The sequence below is a fragment of the Herpailurus yagouaroundi genome, unplaced genomic scaffold (assembly GCF_014898765.1).
Source record: "Herpailurus yagouaroundi ecotype Mexico unplaced genomic scaffold, PumYag 192, whole genome shotgun sequence".
Classification (NCBI taxonomy): domain Eukaryota; kingdom Metazoa; phylum Chordata; class Mammalia; order Carnivora; family Felidae; genus Herpailurus; species Herpailurus yagouaroundi.
In genome coordinates this window covers 1,316,935-1,333,880 of record NW_024412423.1, presented here as the reverse complement: position 1 = coordinate 1,333,880, position 16,946 = coordinate 1,316,935, and the positions used below count along the sequence as shown (strand labels likewise).

The 16,946-nt window shown below is 49.2% G+C and overlaps 1 protein-coding gene across 1 annotated transcript in view; it reads right to left on the bottom strand.

The window, feature by feature from the left end:
- Nucleotides 1–9,761: 9,761 nt before the first annotated feature.
- Nucleotides 9,762–16,946, bottom strand: part of ADAMTS2 (ADAM metallopeptidase with thrombospondin type 1 motif 2) — a 241,212-nt gene continuing 234,027 nt past the window's right edge. Inside the window, exon 22 of the mRNA XM_040444205.1 lies at nt 9,762–10,241. Coding sequence (XP_040300139.1) covers nt 9,784–10,241 — 458 coding nt within the window. The 3' untranslated portion in view covers nt 9,762–9,783. The remainder of the gene's footprint in view (nt 10,242–16,946) is intronic.

Sequence of the window (16,946 nt, the reverse complement as noted above, 5' to 3'; positions counted from 1 at the left end):
CGGCCATGTTTGTGACTATTTGCTATTCATAGCATGTACTCTTTATTTCTTATTTCATCTTCCCTTTCGTTTTCTGCCTTCTCTGATTTTAACTGAACATTTTATGAGATTTCCACTTTCTCTCCTCTCCTCTCTTAAGCATATCACTTATACTTCTTTTCAAAGGCATTTTAACGGCTGCCCTAGAGTTTGCAATATACGTTTACAACTAACGTATGTCCACTTTCAAACAACGCTCCACTGCTTCACATGCAGTGCGGGAACCTTAAAACACTGTTCTCAGTCCTGCTTTCCCATCCCTTATGACTTTGCTGCCCCTTAATTCACTTGTCCATTTGCTATAATGTCTCAACACACTGCTGCTCTTACTACTTTGGACACACTGTTATCTATCAGATCAAGTAAGAATAAGAAGAACATGGGCGCCTGGGTGGCTCAGTCAGTTAAGTGTCTGACTCTTGATTTTGGCTCAGGTCGTGATCTCATGGTCATAAGATCGAGTCCTGTGTCGGGCTCTGCACTGACAATGCGGAGCCTGCTTGGGATTCCCTCTCCCATTTTCTCTCTCTCTCTCTCAAAATAAATAAATAAACACTTTAAAAAAAAGAATAAGAAGAACACAAGGTTTTATTCATTCTCTGCCATTCTCCTTTTTGTTATAACGATCTGAATTTCTGAACTTTATAATTTTCCTTCTCTCTGAAGAACTTCTTTTTAACATTTTGTGCAAGGCAGGTCTTCTGGTGACAGAGTCCTCCAATTTTTGTTTGCAAAAGTCTGTATTCGTCCTTCACTTTTAAAAGATAATTTTACTGAATAGAGAGTTCTAGGTTGGTGGGGTTTTTAATCACTCAACACTTTATTTCACTCCACTCTTCTTATTTTCATGGTTTGTTGTGAGAAGTCTGATGTAAATTTTGTTTTTCCTCTTGTAAGTAGGGAGTTTCTCGCTCTGGCAGGTTTCAAGATTTTTCTCTTTTCTGTTGGGTTTCTGCAGTTCAAACACGATATGCCCAGGTGTTAGATTTTGGGGTATTGATCCTAGTATTCTCTGAACCTCCTTGATCTGTGATTTAGTGTCTGTCACTTGATTTTGGAAAGTTCTCAGCCATTCTTGCTTCAAGTCTATCTTCCTTCCTTCCTTCCTTCCTTCCCTCCTTCCCCCTTCCCTTCCCTTCCTACCTTCCCTTCTCTTCCTCCTTTCTCTTTTCTTTCTTTTCTTTCTTTCCTTCTCTCTTTCCCTCCCTCCTTTTCTTTTCTTTCTTTTATCCCCATTATGCATCTATTACATCTTTTGTCTTAGATTTTCTGTTCCATTTATGTGTGTATATGTGTATATATTATTTTATAGGTTAAATCCCCAGAAACAGAATGGCTAGGTCCTGTGGGAAGTGAATGCTTAATTTCAGAGGAGGCTGCCAAACTGTGTGGCGACCTGATGGTTCCATGTGGCATCACCAGCTGCTGTGTTCAAGGGCTCCCTTCTGCCACACCCTCACCCGCAGGCACTGCTGGGGCTGGTTGGTTGGTTTTGTTCCTCTGTTTTCATTTTAGCCACACTAACAGGTTGGCAATGTCGTCTCAGTGTGCATGGTTTTTTGTTTTTTTTTTAACGTTTATTTATTTTTGAGACAGAGAGAGACAGAGCATGAACGGGGGAGGGGCAGAGAGAGAGAGACACACACACAGTATCGGAAGCAGGCTCCAGGCTCTGAGCCATCAGCCCAGAGCCCGATGCGGGGCTCGAACTCACGGACCGCGAGATCGTGACCTGAGCTGAAGTCTGACGCTTAACCGACTGAGCCACCCTGGCGCCCCTGTGCATGGTTTTTAAAAGCATTTCTCTAGTGACTAATGATTTTGACCAGCTTTCATGTGCTTATTTGCCACCCATCCATTCATCCTTTTTTTTTTTTTTAACGTTTATTTATTACTGAAAGACAGAGAGTCAGAGCGTGAGCAGGGGAGGGGCAGAGGGAGAGGGAGACACAGAGTCCGAAGCAGGCTCCAGGCTCTGAGCTGTCAGCACAGAGCCCAACGCGGGGCTCAAACTCACGGACTGTGAGATCATGACCTGAACTGAAGTCGGACGCTTAACCAACTGGGCCACCCAGGCGCCCCCATTCATCTTCTTTAGTGAAGATTTGGTTTAGTGCAAATCTCTGCCCATTTGGGGGGTTTCTTTGTTTAAAGCTGAGACTCAAGAGTTTGTGTACAGCCTATAACCATCTTACCAAATAAGTGATTTGCAAATATCTTCCCCAGGTATGTGGCTTCACTTTTTATTTTTCAAGTGTCTTCAGCAAAGCAAAAGTGACCAACTGTATTCGGATATACATACATACACACCTCTCCAGGGTGGAGGCTTTGTCAATTTCCCCTTGAAGTTTTGACAACTTCTGATATGTTAACCTGATGAATTGAACTTTCATATCTTTATATCATGATCCTTCTCTACCCAGTAGTGGTTTTTGCCTAAAAGTCGAGAGCTAACCATCTACATAGAAATATAGCCCTGTATATTATAAAGGTTGTAAATATGTCAACTTTGTATCTATATATATGTATATTGTATATGTATATATGTATAAATACACACACATATATATATATATATATATATATATATATATAAACAATTTAAATTGTAGTTTCAAACAGGGAAGGAGCTGTTACATTTGAGCACTTTGCCAGGTATTTAAAGGCTTTTAATTCCCTCCTACCACTCAAACCTTTATGAAACATTTTCCACATGTTACTAGAAATGATACCTAGTCAAATTCCAACAGATAGCAATAGACAACTCTGAATTAAATGTTGATAAATGGGATCCCAGAATTGTCACATTCAATAATTCAAGCTAAACATCCTGCTGAAAGTAACTAAACAGACTGAGCAAAGGAAACAAAACTCTTGAATGCATCGAACACCTAAGAGGATATTTAGAAAGCCACAGGCTCCAGTGAGAAGAGGATTAGAGTTCAGAGAGGTGAACCATAGCCTCTAGAAGACTTACACAACACTACCCACCACATCCACCTAATGGATATCTGCACAACACCCCACTCAGCAACAGCAGAATATACACCATTATCTAACACGTGTGGACCATGAGTAGACCACGTACAAGGCCACAAAAAATGTCTCAAAACATTTAAAAGAGTTGAAATAATGCAAAGTATGGAGGTTTTTTTTTTGACCACAATAAAATTAAATTAGAAAAATCAACAACAGAAGAAAAAATTGGGAGCTACCCAAATATATGGAAAATTAAAAAAAAAAACAACACTTTTAAATTAACCCATGAGCCAAAGAAGAAATTATAGATGAAATGAGAAAATATTCAGGTGAACCGAATGCAAATGAAAATACAACATATCAGCTAATTTACGGAATGCAGCTAAAACAAACAGCACATGAGGAAAAACGTAAAGGCCTGTATTCTAGAAAACAAGGAGGATCTCAAGTCAATAACCTAAGCTTTCCTGTTGAGAAACAGGAGGGAGAGAACTGCTTCCGGGTTACTGGATGACCTTGAGCTCTCAGGAGCGGGGCAGTGGTTCTCTGGGGCCTGTGGGGCCTGTGTGATGCCCACAGAGGTGGAGCTCTGTTCCTCCTAAACTCAGTGGTCAGACCTGCGCATGTCTCAGCATTTCTGTGCAACTGACCCACCTGTAACCCATAGCCACCATTCCGGTTCCAAGGCCGCATCTTTCCTCTGGACTGGTGACGGGGTTTGTCAGTGTTTGCTCCTGGGCCTGCTTCTAGCTGCTGATTTGAATCCTTGCTCTGTGACAGACGACTCCCCAGATGCAGCCCTCAGTCTCTGCAATCACTGGGGCCTTGGGCAAGTTGTCACTGACTGGGTGCATGGGGATGCATTGCAGGAAGCAGAAGAATGAAATAAGTTATTTTGTGTAACCACTAACTCAAAGAAAGTTGACAGAGCTACATTATCATTGGGAGGGAAGTATCAAGACAGCAATTAATGCTAGAAATAACATCTGTCAATTCCCAAAGAGAAAGTAAAATGTTACCAGGAAGAAATTCAATTAGAAATTTGTATGCTTCCATTGATGTGGCCTCAAAATGGTAAAATGGCTTATTTAAAAAAAATTTTTTTTAATGTTAATTTTTGAGAGAGTGAGCATGAGTGGGGAAGGGTAGAGAGCGAGAGGGAGACACAGCATCTGAAGCAGACTCTAGGCTCCCAGATGTCAACACAGAGCCTGACACGGGGCTTGAACCCACAAACCATGAGATCATGACCTGAGCTGAAGTCAGACGCTTAACTGACTGAACCACCCAGGTGCTCCTGGCTTATTTATTTAATTTTTAATGTTTATTTTTGATAGGGAGAGAGACAGAGCATGAGCTCTGGAGCTGTGGAAGGGTAGAAAGAGGGAAACACAGAATCTGAAGCAGGCTCCAGGCTCCAAGCTGTCAGCACAGAGCCCAATGTGGGGCTCGAACTCATGAGCTGAGAGATCATGACCTGAGCTGAAGTCGGACACTTAACCGACTGAGCCACCCAACCACCCCTGGCTTATTTTTTTAAAGAAGGATAAAAATTGATTAAGCTGCAAGGAGAAATAGAAAAAGCCACAACTGGTGGGAGGTATTAAAACAACTTTCTATCACAACAATAGAACAAGAAGACAACACAATGGAGAGAAAATATTTGAACAACAAATTAACAAATTTGACCTAATGGACATAGATGGGATACTATATCCAACAACCTCCAGTTACAAATTCTTTTCAAGTACATGTATAATGCTTAGAAAAACCACATCATGAGTCATAAAATGAGCTTCAACAAATTTCAAAGGGCTGAAATCTTTCAGAAAATATTTTCTGACTACCATAAAAGAGGTAAAAATCTATAACAGTCCATAACTAGAGTAGCCCCTAATGTTTGGAAATTAAGCAGCAGGATTTAAAATAACTCTTAGGTCAAAGAAGGAGTCACAATGGAAGTTAGAAAATATTTGGGATAGAATGATAATAAATGTATGAAATATTAAAACTTGTGGGGGTATAGCTAATGCTGTGCTTACAGGGAAATTTACAGCCATAAATATGTAGAATTTAAAAAAAGAAAGGCTGAAAGTCAGTGATCTAAGCTAGAAGATCTAAACTAGAAGAACGTTAGTTGAACCAAGGTACTAGTCGTTTTGGTTCACTGAGGTGGTGTATTCGTGTGTCTTTTACTTGTATTTGAGGTTAGTCCCTGGGGGAGCCCTCAAAGAGAACAATGAGGAAGTCTCATTCTGAAAGGCAAACACTTCCTGGCATCTGTCTGTCCAGTCTCCACCTGCCACGAGTGGATGTAAAAACTTCTATGTAGCAGCGTGGAGGGTGCAAGAAAGGCCCCTCCAACGCATATGCATGATTGGGGGTGGGCATATGAATGTTTGGGTATAAAGCTGTGGGAGTATGGCATAGGAGCATCTAAACTCAGCGCAGTGAAGAAACAGTGTGGGGTCATGAAGTTCAGAGAGACTGGCCACACGGCCTCTAAATGGGGGACAACTATGTTCCCCTGGGCTAAGGATGTGCTCAGTAGGGCATCAGCCATGAGTATGACCATGTGTGCCTGCTCTGTGCCTGGGGGTCAGGGACTTACATGGTGTGTAGAGGAGAGAGTGGTGGCCAATACCTGTAATGTCACCTTGCTCCTCCTAACCATTTATCAACATTCTTCAGAAAGCACAGACCATCCTTGCCTACCATTCCCTCTATAACCTAGGCCTGTCTGAAATGACTTCTCCTGGTCACCCAGTTACGGAAACACCTTTGCAAATACCTAGTTTCAGCCAGTTCTGCTCCCCCAACTCTGCTTTGCCCCCTCTCCTAATACACACACTCACACCCATCCCATGTCCCTCTCCCCCCATTGTAAAGGACTAACTGCACTGTAATAATGGAGTCAAAACAGGTTACAATGAAGAACAAGATGAGAAATCCTGTGTACTCCAAAGCCACCTCCAACCTCAGTGCAAACTGGTAAGATTGGCCCCTCTCCCCAGCACTGCCCACACGACCTGTCTGCCTCCTCTGTGGCTGGGGGCGTTAAGAGAAATCTCTTCCTTCCTTCAACTCCCTCCTCCCGACACCTGATACTATCCAAGGGCCAGCCAGAATGGGCTTGTCTTTAAAAGTGGAATATTGATTGGGGGGGGGTACCACATTTAGCAAATGAACACATAGGACTCCCAGATAAATTTGAACTTCAGAGAAACCACAAATAATTTTTCAAGTGTGTCCCAATTTTATACTAAAATGTGATTTGTTTCTCTGAAATTTGAATGTAACTCAGCATCTAGTGTTGTTTCTGGAAACCCTAATTACAGGAGAGAAGGGGTCGGAATCAGGGAGGAGGAGGAGTCAGGAGATTTTTCATCTTCTCCTGGAACTAAAGGTTTGCTTGGAAGCAACCCGCTAAGTGGTGTCTCCTGGACAGCCAACTTCCTGGGGATCTGGGAGCAGAGACCTGTCCTTCTGGGGGCCCCTTGCCAGGCACAGGGTCCCGACTTGAGCAGCTGGCCTAGCCAGTAGTCTCGGGGCCTCCTGGTGGCCCCATCCCCCCCTTGTGAGGGCAGAACATCCCTCCCCCCACCCAAGTGTAGGCTGAAGACATGGGTAGTGTAGTCAAGGTAACAAACAAACGCAGGCATGGTGTGCAAAATACACAGACATTTCGACTTTAATAAGTTATAAAATCAAGAAGCCAAATTTTTCTATACAGAAAACAAATGCGTTGATTGCTGTGATGGATAAGATAAAATGCTGTGATTTGAGTTCAGCACCATGATGATTTTTCGTGCGGCGGCTGCCTGGCTACATAGTCATCATGCTTCACCTGATAGAGACTGCTGCTGAGCACCATGTATAGACTCCAAACAAACAACCTTAAAATACAAACAAAAGGCTTATACAGGAAATTCCATGGGTTTTCCAAAAGGAGTAGATCAGAGAGCCAAGTCCCCAAACCCCAGCAGGTTGTCTCCCCACAAACGTAGTTTTCTGGAGCCGCAGTCAGAGGGGACCTCTGAGTTCTCAGCGTGCTGTTCCAGAACGTCAGCTAGGAAATCTTCTTGGCCTGCAGGCTGCGGGAGCCCCCCGACATGGATGCTCGCTCTGAAAGGTCATGGGACTGTGGCTAAGTTGGCTCTCCGACTGGTCCCAAGCTCAGTGGAGATGAGTTTCTCAAAGTCTGGTAAACCCTGTGTTCCTTAGACAGAGAGACCCCTGAGGACTGTCTAGTTCTAGAGAGCCCTGTGGGTATTATGGCCCCAGATACTGAGTATGACACATGGGGTGGTGGCCATGCCGGCCTACAGTTCCCAGGGGGCATGTCCCTCCTTCCAGAAGAAGACAGGTGCCCTGGGGGTGTCCCACCTGGGGCCTCTCCCCAAAGGCTTCCAGTCCCCGAGACATGCAGCCCTGCTTTGTTGGGATCTGGGAATGGACTGTTCCCATCCTGAGGCCCCCAGGCTGGGTAAACTGAGTGATACTCTCTGGTGAGGGTCAGTCACCCTGAATTTCCTCTGCATCCCAGGACAGACCCAAGCAAGAGCTACCCAGTCCTTCAGCCTGTGAATAATAGCACCAGCTGCCAGGGGTCAACCAGTGAGAGAAAGCTGAGACACCCCTTTCCTGATTATAGAGAGACAGGATTGCAAAAGTACGTTACACCACATCTGTCAAAGAGGTGATACCGTGAGAGATCTCCAAGAATGTTTTCTCCAGTTTGCTTCTTAGAAGCCAGCAAGCTCCTCTGAGACACCAGCACATGCAGGAGTATGTGTGGGGCGAGATGGCAGAGAGGAGGGAGGCGGCTGGTACAGGCGGGGGTTGGGGAGGCTAGTTACCGCCCAGTTGAAAGGTAGGCATCATCCCAGATATCGCTCTCACTGGTTCCTACACCCTCACTTTGGCCCTAGATCACACACAGACACACACCCGCACGCATGCACAGAATCAAACATACCTAGCACCTCAGACTCAGTATAAAGTAGCCATCATGGTATTCTCCTGAACCTCAGTGTTCTCATCCATAAAATGGGGAACGAAACAGAAAAGAGCTCTCTAAAATCTATGACTGGTGAGAATACAAAGGCTCTAGAACCTTCCTAGACACAAAAAGCTTCAGAATCATGTGTCAGGCTTGGCCCAGCTAAACAGCTGAAGTGCCCCCTGGGTCTCATAATTTGGGGAAGTTTAAGCAAGCCACATGTTCACAAAATATCAATGCAGGGAGAGGTAAAAATTAGTCGCCATCCTCCCGTCCACCTTCCCCCTCCCTTTCTGCTTCTCTCCATTCACATCTTGCTCACAAAGCACCGTTATACTGAAAAGACAAGTTGTCAAAGCTTAGGAGCAGCACAAGATAAAGCAAGCTCTCCCCACCCCCCACCCCGTGCTTCTCATGGGAGGCCAAATCTTACAGTTCACTGCTGGAACTGCCAAGGAATGGAGCAGGGCGAGACAGAGCAAGGGCGGGGGGGGGGGGGGGGGGGGGGGGGGGGGGGAGAGAAGCTGGCCTTCGTCTTTAGGAGCAAACCTGAGCAGGGAGAGCACCATCTCAGAACCCAGAGCACAGCCACTCCCCTTCTCTCCCCTCTGGGAAAGTCGCTGGACTGTCCAGCAGAGTGCATGCCCCCCTCACTCTTCCAACGCACTTGGGGAGGGAGAGCCTCCCCTGGGGAGCCCCGGGGCCAAGGCCAGGCTGGCCAAGAGGCAGCACGCAGGCCGGGTGAGCCGATAGGAAAGAGGCTGGGAGAGCCAGAGAGTGCACCCTGCGGTCTTCTCCTCCTGTAGGAAAGGCAGCCCACTGTTCAGATCAAGTCCAGTTAGTGACAGGATTCTCCGTACCTTCTGGGGAAGAAGCAGACAGCTTCGCAGCTCAGGGTGGGCTGAGTCAAACACAGTGCCTGAGCGCCAGTCGGGCCAGATGGCTTTCCTTCCTTAAGTCGTTACTTCGAGAGACTGCGTCTGGCCGAGCCTGGAGACCAGAGGCTGCAGCCTGGTGGCTCTAGACCCTAAAAGACCTTCCAGAACCCTTCCGCCCCCCGGAAATATTTTGGGTTGAACTTTTAGGATTGAGGATTTCGCATGCAAATCTAGACTTCTACTGAAAGCACCCTATCTGGCCCCAGGAGCCTGCGGTCACAGAGGCAGCAGTGGCTGGAACCCAAAAGCAGCACTAGTGGGGTGCGGCTCTCAGGTTGGTCACAGTCCCCCATGGGCTGCCACACTCATCCTCGACACCTGCCCGGCCCTTGACGTCACGGACTTTCAAGTTCACGGCCTCCACTTCATTGTGCTCATCTCAGTGACTGGTCAATTAGTAAACAAATCACTGTTTCTCCTAATAAGAGTTCCCCATGGGGCTTGTGCCTCGGTCTGGGGATTGGTAGGAAATGTTCCTGCAGAACATTTCTCCAGAATGTTCTCCAGAAGGGCTGTCACCACCAAGGACAGGAAGATTCCCAGTCACTGCTCAGAAACTTGGGGCATGTGTTTCCTCTCCCCGCTCCACACCCAACCCCAGGACAGGACTTAGAACATTCCAGAGCTGGGACACAAACACATGCGTGAACCTAGCTGCCCCGCGCTCACAACCACATGTATAGATGTTTATGTCATTCTCCTCTTTGTTTTCTTAAAACCTGTTGGAATCAGACATTTTCACTTCCTCTCCACGATCTGCCATCCCATGGAATATAATCTATAAGCAAGAAAAAAAAATGCTATTGATGCTATCTTTCCATTTTATTAGAACTTCCCGAGCATCTCTTTCTTCCTCATCTCATCGATGAGCTCTTGGATTCTCTGGTTTCTGGTCTTTTCATACGGGCTCGGTCGTCGAGGGATCAGGTTGGGCGGCTGGCCTTCCTCATCCAGGCCATTGATTTTGTAGGGCACGTCGACTGCGTTGGTATCTGGGTGATCCTCAGTGCCGTTGGCGCTAGAGGCATTGAGAGGCACCTGCAAGGGTGTGCCCGGCGGAGGCCGCACCTCCATGACGAGGGTGGGCACTGGGAGGGTGGGCACGAGGTCTTCAATGTCGTTGTTCTTCCCAGGTGGCAGCTCCGCCCTGTCATCCACATCGGTGAGGTTGTCGTGCAGGTTACAGGATCTGCAGCACAGCCTGTTGTAGCCTGGGATGGAGCAATAGCGCGACAAGACTTCCATCCTACAGAACATTGACTTGTCGCCTTGGCAGCGGGCCTCTGAAAGAGAAAAGCGGGAAGCACATAACCAAAGGACAGGATAAGGTGGGGGGGCCTCGTTCCCCCCAGGGGAAGCAGGAGGAGGCGTTTGAAAGAGCCCAGAGACAGCACAGAGGCAAGCGAGCTCACGCCCAAAGTGCGTGTGGTCCTGATGTCAGCAGCGCTGCAGCAGAGCGCGGCCACACAAGCTGTGAGCGGTGCTCCCTGCCTCCAGGCAGGCCCCTGGGGTTTTCTGTATCTCTCAGAGTCCCAGACAGAAATGAGGCCTGGGGAGTGATTCCTGTGAAAGAATGGGACTGCATCAGATTCATCTCTGACATCCCACTGGTAACCCCAATGAGATCCTGTGGTGGAGTTCGGCCCTGCAGTCATCTCTAGGCCGTTAACTATGACAAAATTGAACCTGAGGGGACCGATTTCTAAAACCCGATAGAACAAACCCAAGAGACTTGGCGGCAGCCTCACCACATTTCCTGCACAATATGTTCCCATCCTCACCCAAACCTGTCTGGGCTTTCTTCCCCTTGCCTTGACTTACCCACCAGCCTCATGTCTCTTCACTGCTGCCTCCACCTCACAGCCCCACCACTCTGGGCTCCTGGCCATCCCCCAACAGACTGCTCCAAAACCCAGTCCCTTCACGCAGGCTCGTCCTCCTGCCCGGTGTGTCCTTTCCTTTCCTTCCCGCCCAAGAAGCTGGCCACCGCGGTCTAGCCTCTATAGAGGGCAGTGTCTCTCCCTGCACAGCTGTTTTCTTCCTGGCTGGGCTCCAACTGTCTGCAGCTGTATCACAGTTGACCCTTGAACTCCATGGGGGTTAGGGGTGCCATCCCGCCCCCACCCACACAGTTGGAAATCCACATACAACATCTGACTGGCCCCAAACTTAACTACTAGCCGTCTACTTTGCCCAGGAGCCTTCCTGACCACACAAACAGCAGGGTGGACACAGATTTTGTATGATATATGTAGTATATACTGTATCCTCATAATAAAGTAAGCCAGAGAAGAGAAAATGTTATTAAGGAAATCGTAAGGCAGAGAAACACACATTTAGGGTGCTGTGCTGTATTTATAAAAAAAAATCCCACGTGTAAGCGGACTGGTGAAGTTCAAACCCGTGTGGTTCAAGGTCAGCTGTTGTTCTACCCACACAACCCCTCCTACCCTTGTTCTTGCTCTTACTCTCTCCCCCTGTCTTCTTCCCAAATTCCTTCCCCTTCTCCCTCTCCCTCACCACCTCACTCCACAGAATTTGAGAGGATTTGCGGGAATTCATTCAACATGAAAGAATAAGTCATTATGACAACATAACAGGGAATAGCAGATCGGTGTAAATTCCTGACCCCTGGCCTCACTGGGCCCACCTGCCTACTTGTATCTCTCTGTTCAGCCACCCTCTGAGCCCCCCACCCCCCCACCCCCGCAGTGAGCATCTCAAACCTTTCCCTCACAACCTCTGCCGCATTCCTCTTTCTCTCCCTCTCCCTCCTTGACCTTGTCTCCTAGAAAGGAAGTGGGGAGGAAAGAGGGAAAGAAAAAGGGAAGGAAGAGGCAGCCATGGGTAGAAACCACATCTGATGCAGTTACTCTGTGCACCAACACGGGGCACTGTCTACACCCACGTCTGTGACTCTGCTAGCCCATAGAAACTTCTTGCAGTAACAGATAAGCAGGTCCTCTCCCATTCAGGAAGTTCTGATGGTGCCTGCTGCCTGCCCATTGCTCCAGCCTATAATTTCCCCTTCCAGGCTGGTGACCCACCTGACCGGACACCAACCCCAAATTTCCTGGAGCTTCAGACTCTCGGATAGGACTGCCTATAGGACAGCCCCCTAACCCCTGTGGTCCCAAATGTGCCTGAGACTCCACATGCCCAGTGCAAACCCAGGGCCTTGGCTGGCACCACCTGTCTCAGAGAATGGCCTTTCCAGGGCATAAGCCGAACCCCAGGCACACCCTGTCTGTTCACTCCCAAGTCTGTTGGTATTTCCTCCTAGCCACTCTCAGGTGCGTCCATTTCCCCTCTCTCCCACCTCCATGGGTCAAGCTGCTTTGCCTCTTGTCTGCACTGTGGGAAGAGCCTCCTTTCTGCTGACCTATCTCAATTCTTTCTCCTTTTTGTTCACTATCCTGTTCTTGTCAGAATGCTGTTTTTCAACTGAAGGTGTGACCATGTCACTGTCCTGATTGAAGCCCCTGCATTGCCCCTCATTGATTTTAGGGTGAGGACCTGTCTCCTTCACCTCTCCAGCTTCACTCAGGCCTTGACCCCCTACGTTATACTGGGCTCCCCCTGGCCACAGGGCCTTTGCACATACTGTGGCCACCCCCTCTGTCTTCCTTCAGTTGCTCTCCTCTCCTCCTCTAGGCTCAGCTGAAACACGTCTCCGGGCAAGAATCACCTGCCCTCCCTTGGGAAGTTCTCTCCCTCCCAACACTCTATCCCAGTTGGCAAGTTCACATTTAGTTGTCAGATAAGGTGTCTGTCACCTGTTTTCATTATCCAGTAAGTTCCACAGGGCAGAGCCCCAAGCTATATTTAGATGCTTCTCTAGCCCCAGAGCCTAGACCAGTGAATCAGACAATGCAGAAATATATCAGTGTGAAAAAAGACACACGTGAATAACTGAGGAAGTCAAAAACAGGGAAATTATGGATTTTAAAATAGTAACATGATAGGCATGAAGAACACAGAGAGGCACATACCACCAGAGGTGGACCCAACTTTAACCTTCTGAGTGGCCCAAATCAGGAGGAAATGTGCCAGACTGCGTGATGCACAAGGTGAAAGAGGTAAACACAGATCAGCTGTTCAGGAAGAGCTTTGGCCTTCCCAACCTAGAGAGCCAGAAGCAGGCTCAAGATGTGGAGGGGGAAAGGCAGGTGGCCTCATGCTAAGGGCCAATCCCAGAAATCACATGAGAAGATCCTGGGATGCTCAGATAAAATCTTACAGATGCCCAGTGTATGAGACAGAGGAAATTGGAGTGGTCCTGTTTGAAGCTCGGGGGTGCTTGGAGCCCCACCTGGCCCCTTCCCCACCCCCTGACCCTTCTCCCCTTTCTGGCAGCCACCAGGTGTAAAAACCACTGATCACAGCCCTCCAGAGACACAGCGAGACTTCTGACAAGGCAGGGGGTGGTGTCCTCCCACCCCTGGCTTTGACTGTCCAACCCGGGTGGACATGGTGGGGGCAGGGGCCTCGACAAACACAGACGGAGCCAGGCCTGGTGATGCTACCGGGAGTGGGGCCACCCTGGCCCCACAGCAGCACCCTCCCCTGTCACCTGTGCCGCCTTCTTCACATAAATGACTTAAGCCTCCCCCTCACTTCTCTCCCCCCAGGCTGAGATCCTGGGAAACCAGCATCCCCTCTGTAGAGGGCAGGGGTCAGCCAGCTACTCCCATGGCCCAAGTGGGTGCCTCCACCTGGTTTTGTACATAAGGTTTAACCATTACTGTCTGGCCCTTCAGAGAAAAGTTTGCCGACCTGTGGTCGGGAGCTCCGCAGCCTCCCAGTGCCCGAGTCAGAGCCTCACACAGAAAGCACTGGACAGATGTCCCTGAGTGAATGGACGATTTGGAACTAACAGGCAGGTGACAGCTGGGGGGCCAAGGGTACCCGTCTCCAGGGCGCCTCTCCTTCACCTGCCCTACAGGTTGGACTTCTATGTCTATTTTCCTCTGCACGGTGGCTGCATTGCTTTAAGTTTTTAAAAATGAAGATAATGAATGAATAAAGAGTTAAGAAAGCCACAGGCCAGGAGTTTGGCTATGCTAATATTACCCTAGAAACTTTTTCAAAATAATCATTCCCATTTGTTTTTGAAGTTTATTCATTTTGAGAGAGACAGTACACACACAAGTGGGGAAGGGTCAGAGAAAGAGGGAGAGAGAGAACCCCAAGTGGGCTTCATGCTGTCAGTGCACAGCCCGACACAGGGTTTGAACCCATGAACCGTGAGATCATGACCTGAGCTGAAATCAAGAGTCGGATGCTTAACTGACTGAACCACCCAGGTGCCCCCTGCCCCTGCTGAACCATTCTGTTTTAAGATTTATTTAGTTTTGAGAGAGACAGTGCAAGCGGGGGAGCGGCAGAGAGGAGAGAGAATCCTAAGCAGGCTCCACGCTGTCAGCAGAGAGCCCAACATGGGACTCAAACTCACAAACCCTGGGATCATGACCTGAGCTGAAATCAAGAGTCGGACACCCAACCGACTGAGCCACACAGGTGCCAATCATTCTTAAAAGGATGCCAACAGTTTTATCACTGAGCAGAGAGCCCTCCAAGATGAGGGGAAGTACACCACCAAAGGGCCCATGATGTGGCCAGAGGCACTGACTGGCAAAGCATCTGTACTACATCAAGAATAAGATTCCGGTGTCCTAGTACCTGGTCTTCAGCCATTTCCGGTAGCAATGAATTGGCAAGACCTATTGCCTTCCAGCCAACAACAAACCATTGAGAGTAAACCCCTTCTCCTAGACTGAAGCCATTTGTGGGCCATTCCCACCAATCTTGGCTTGAGCCAAGTCCTGCCTGTGTTTCCTCCTTTAAATTAATGTCTTTTTTTTCTTTAACTTAACATTTATTTTAGAAGAAAACCTTACACTACCACCATTCACGGGCAAGTAGCAGTGATCAATAAAGGTGACCCTAATTAGGAAAACAAACTTTTCACCCAAAGTTTAATTCCTCAAATGGCAAGGGAGACCCTCTCGCCTGCACAGCTCCGGGCTGCAGAGAGCGAGCAAGTGTGAGGGGGGTGCCGGCGTCGTGAAGGGTGAAGGGAACTAGGAAGGGGCTGCTCAGAGGTGGGGGGATTCAGGCCACATTTACGCACCCTCTGAATTAAACCTTCCTGTGTCCCACGCTTCGGGAAAGGCTAGGATGGAGAAAACCTGGTTCTCTCTTTTTCTCAATTGAAACTCATGCAGCATTTCCCCATCCAAAAATGTTGTGCCACAGGGTACAGGAGCGTGGGCCCCCCGGCGGGGCCCTCACGTACCCTGACTGTCCCTGGTGTGGTCCCCTGGGCTGTCGGTGGCCTGCCTGCAGCTCTGGCCTGGAAGCCCCTTCCACGGGGATTCCTCCTGATCCATCTGGGAAGGGACACTGTGTGGACGCGGCTCTCTCAGAGGAAGTTGTGTCTCTCAAGGTCTTGTGTCTCTGGAGCTGGCATTCCTTTCAGTGACCAGAGCTCTGGGCAAAGTGAATTCAGCCACGCTACCGTGACCTACACTGGCAGGCTGGCCCCCCGGGACCTGGCCCTGTGACTCCAAGACTGTTTCCATGACATCGGGTGGCTCCATGTCATCCTTTCTCAGGATCTCCCTCCTCTGTGGCACGGGATCCCCTCCATAGGAGAGGGAAGAGAGAGAAGCCCGCTGATAGGAGGTCCCTGTTGGACCCCGACCTGCTGTCTGGCCCTTGTCAGAGGTGAGCCAATGCACCAGGCCCTGCAGCTTCTGACGCGAGGCCTGTGGAGACGCGGGCGGGCACGGCTGAGCACAGGCCAGGTGCCCGGAGCTGCCGCTGCCTGGCCCTTCTCCCGCCCCACGCCCCCGACCTGGGCCAGATGGGCACCTCTCCCTCCCTGAACAGGTGGCAGTGGCCCAGTGGTGGCTTGGGGGGCGGTGACCTGGGCCAGCACTATCTGGGCTACTGACCCCACATTCCCACTCCACTGATCCCAGAGGTAGGGGAAACCCACCCCGGGACCCTTTCCCAATGGTGAAAAACTTCCATCTGGGGGGAGAGAACCCAGACGTTCCCGCAAAGGGGCTCATTCAGCACGAATGAGTCGAAAGTCAAAATCATAGTGGAGTGTCTTCATGGGCCGCTGTCACATTTTGAAAAATGCCTGGGGACAGGGGTATGCACCTCAGTGGGGGAGAAACCCTACATATCCACATTGGGCAGGGGGATGGGGGGCGGCGGGAGTCACTGGAAGCAGAAACCCGGTCACTAATGCGACAGAAGGGTCCCCGCAGGTCTGCCAGCGCCGTCAGCAATGGAGGCGAAGAGAAGGAGCCAGCAGCGTGCCAAACCCAAGCACCCAGTTTCACTGAACTTTTATTGAGTTTATTTGTGGGATGCATGACAGGAAAGTCTTTCCATCATTAGTGAGGAGAAAAGGTCATTTCCACAGTCACTTTGGCACACACTAAACTTTGTCTCATAAAAAAACCGGAAAAGCGACAACAATGGAGCCTATGTTAATTACGTCATTGGATACATACAAAACACTAATAAAATATCCCTGATAAACCAAAGTGCATATAGACAGAGAGCACAATGCCCAGGACCGTATTGCACCTTCCCAGAGTCAAAGTCACTCGCGTGGCCTAGTCAAAGTTGGAAGTTAACAGTCGTGAGAATTAGTACGCGTTACACACCGAGTATGTACATAACAGTAGTTGGAGCCGGGGAGGAGGCTGGGTGCTGGTCCCAGGGATGCCATTAGCAGGTGGCAGGGGGGCTGGGGCGGGGGCGCTACACGGGTCACACCAGGGGCCGGGCGTGCTGCCTTCTGGGTAAGGCAGCACTGGGGGAGCGCCCAGGATAGGGGCGGGGGGCTCAGCAAACAGTCAGTGCCGACTGGCCGCATGGCCTCAGAGTGGGTCTCTTCTCCGCAGTGTTGGCTGGAGCCAGCACACCTGGGTCCCCTGCACAGGACGCCAGGGCCAGAGGGAAGT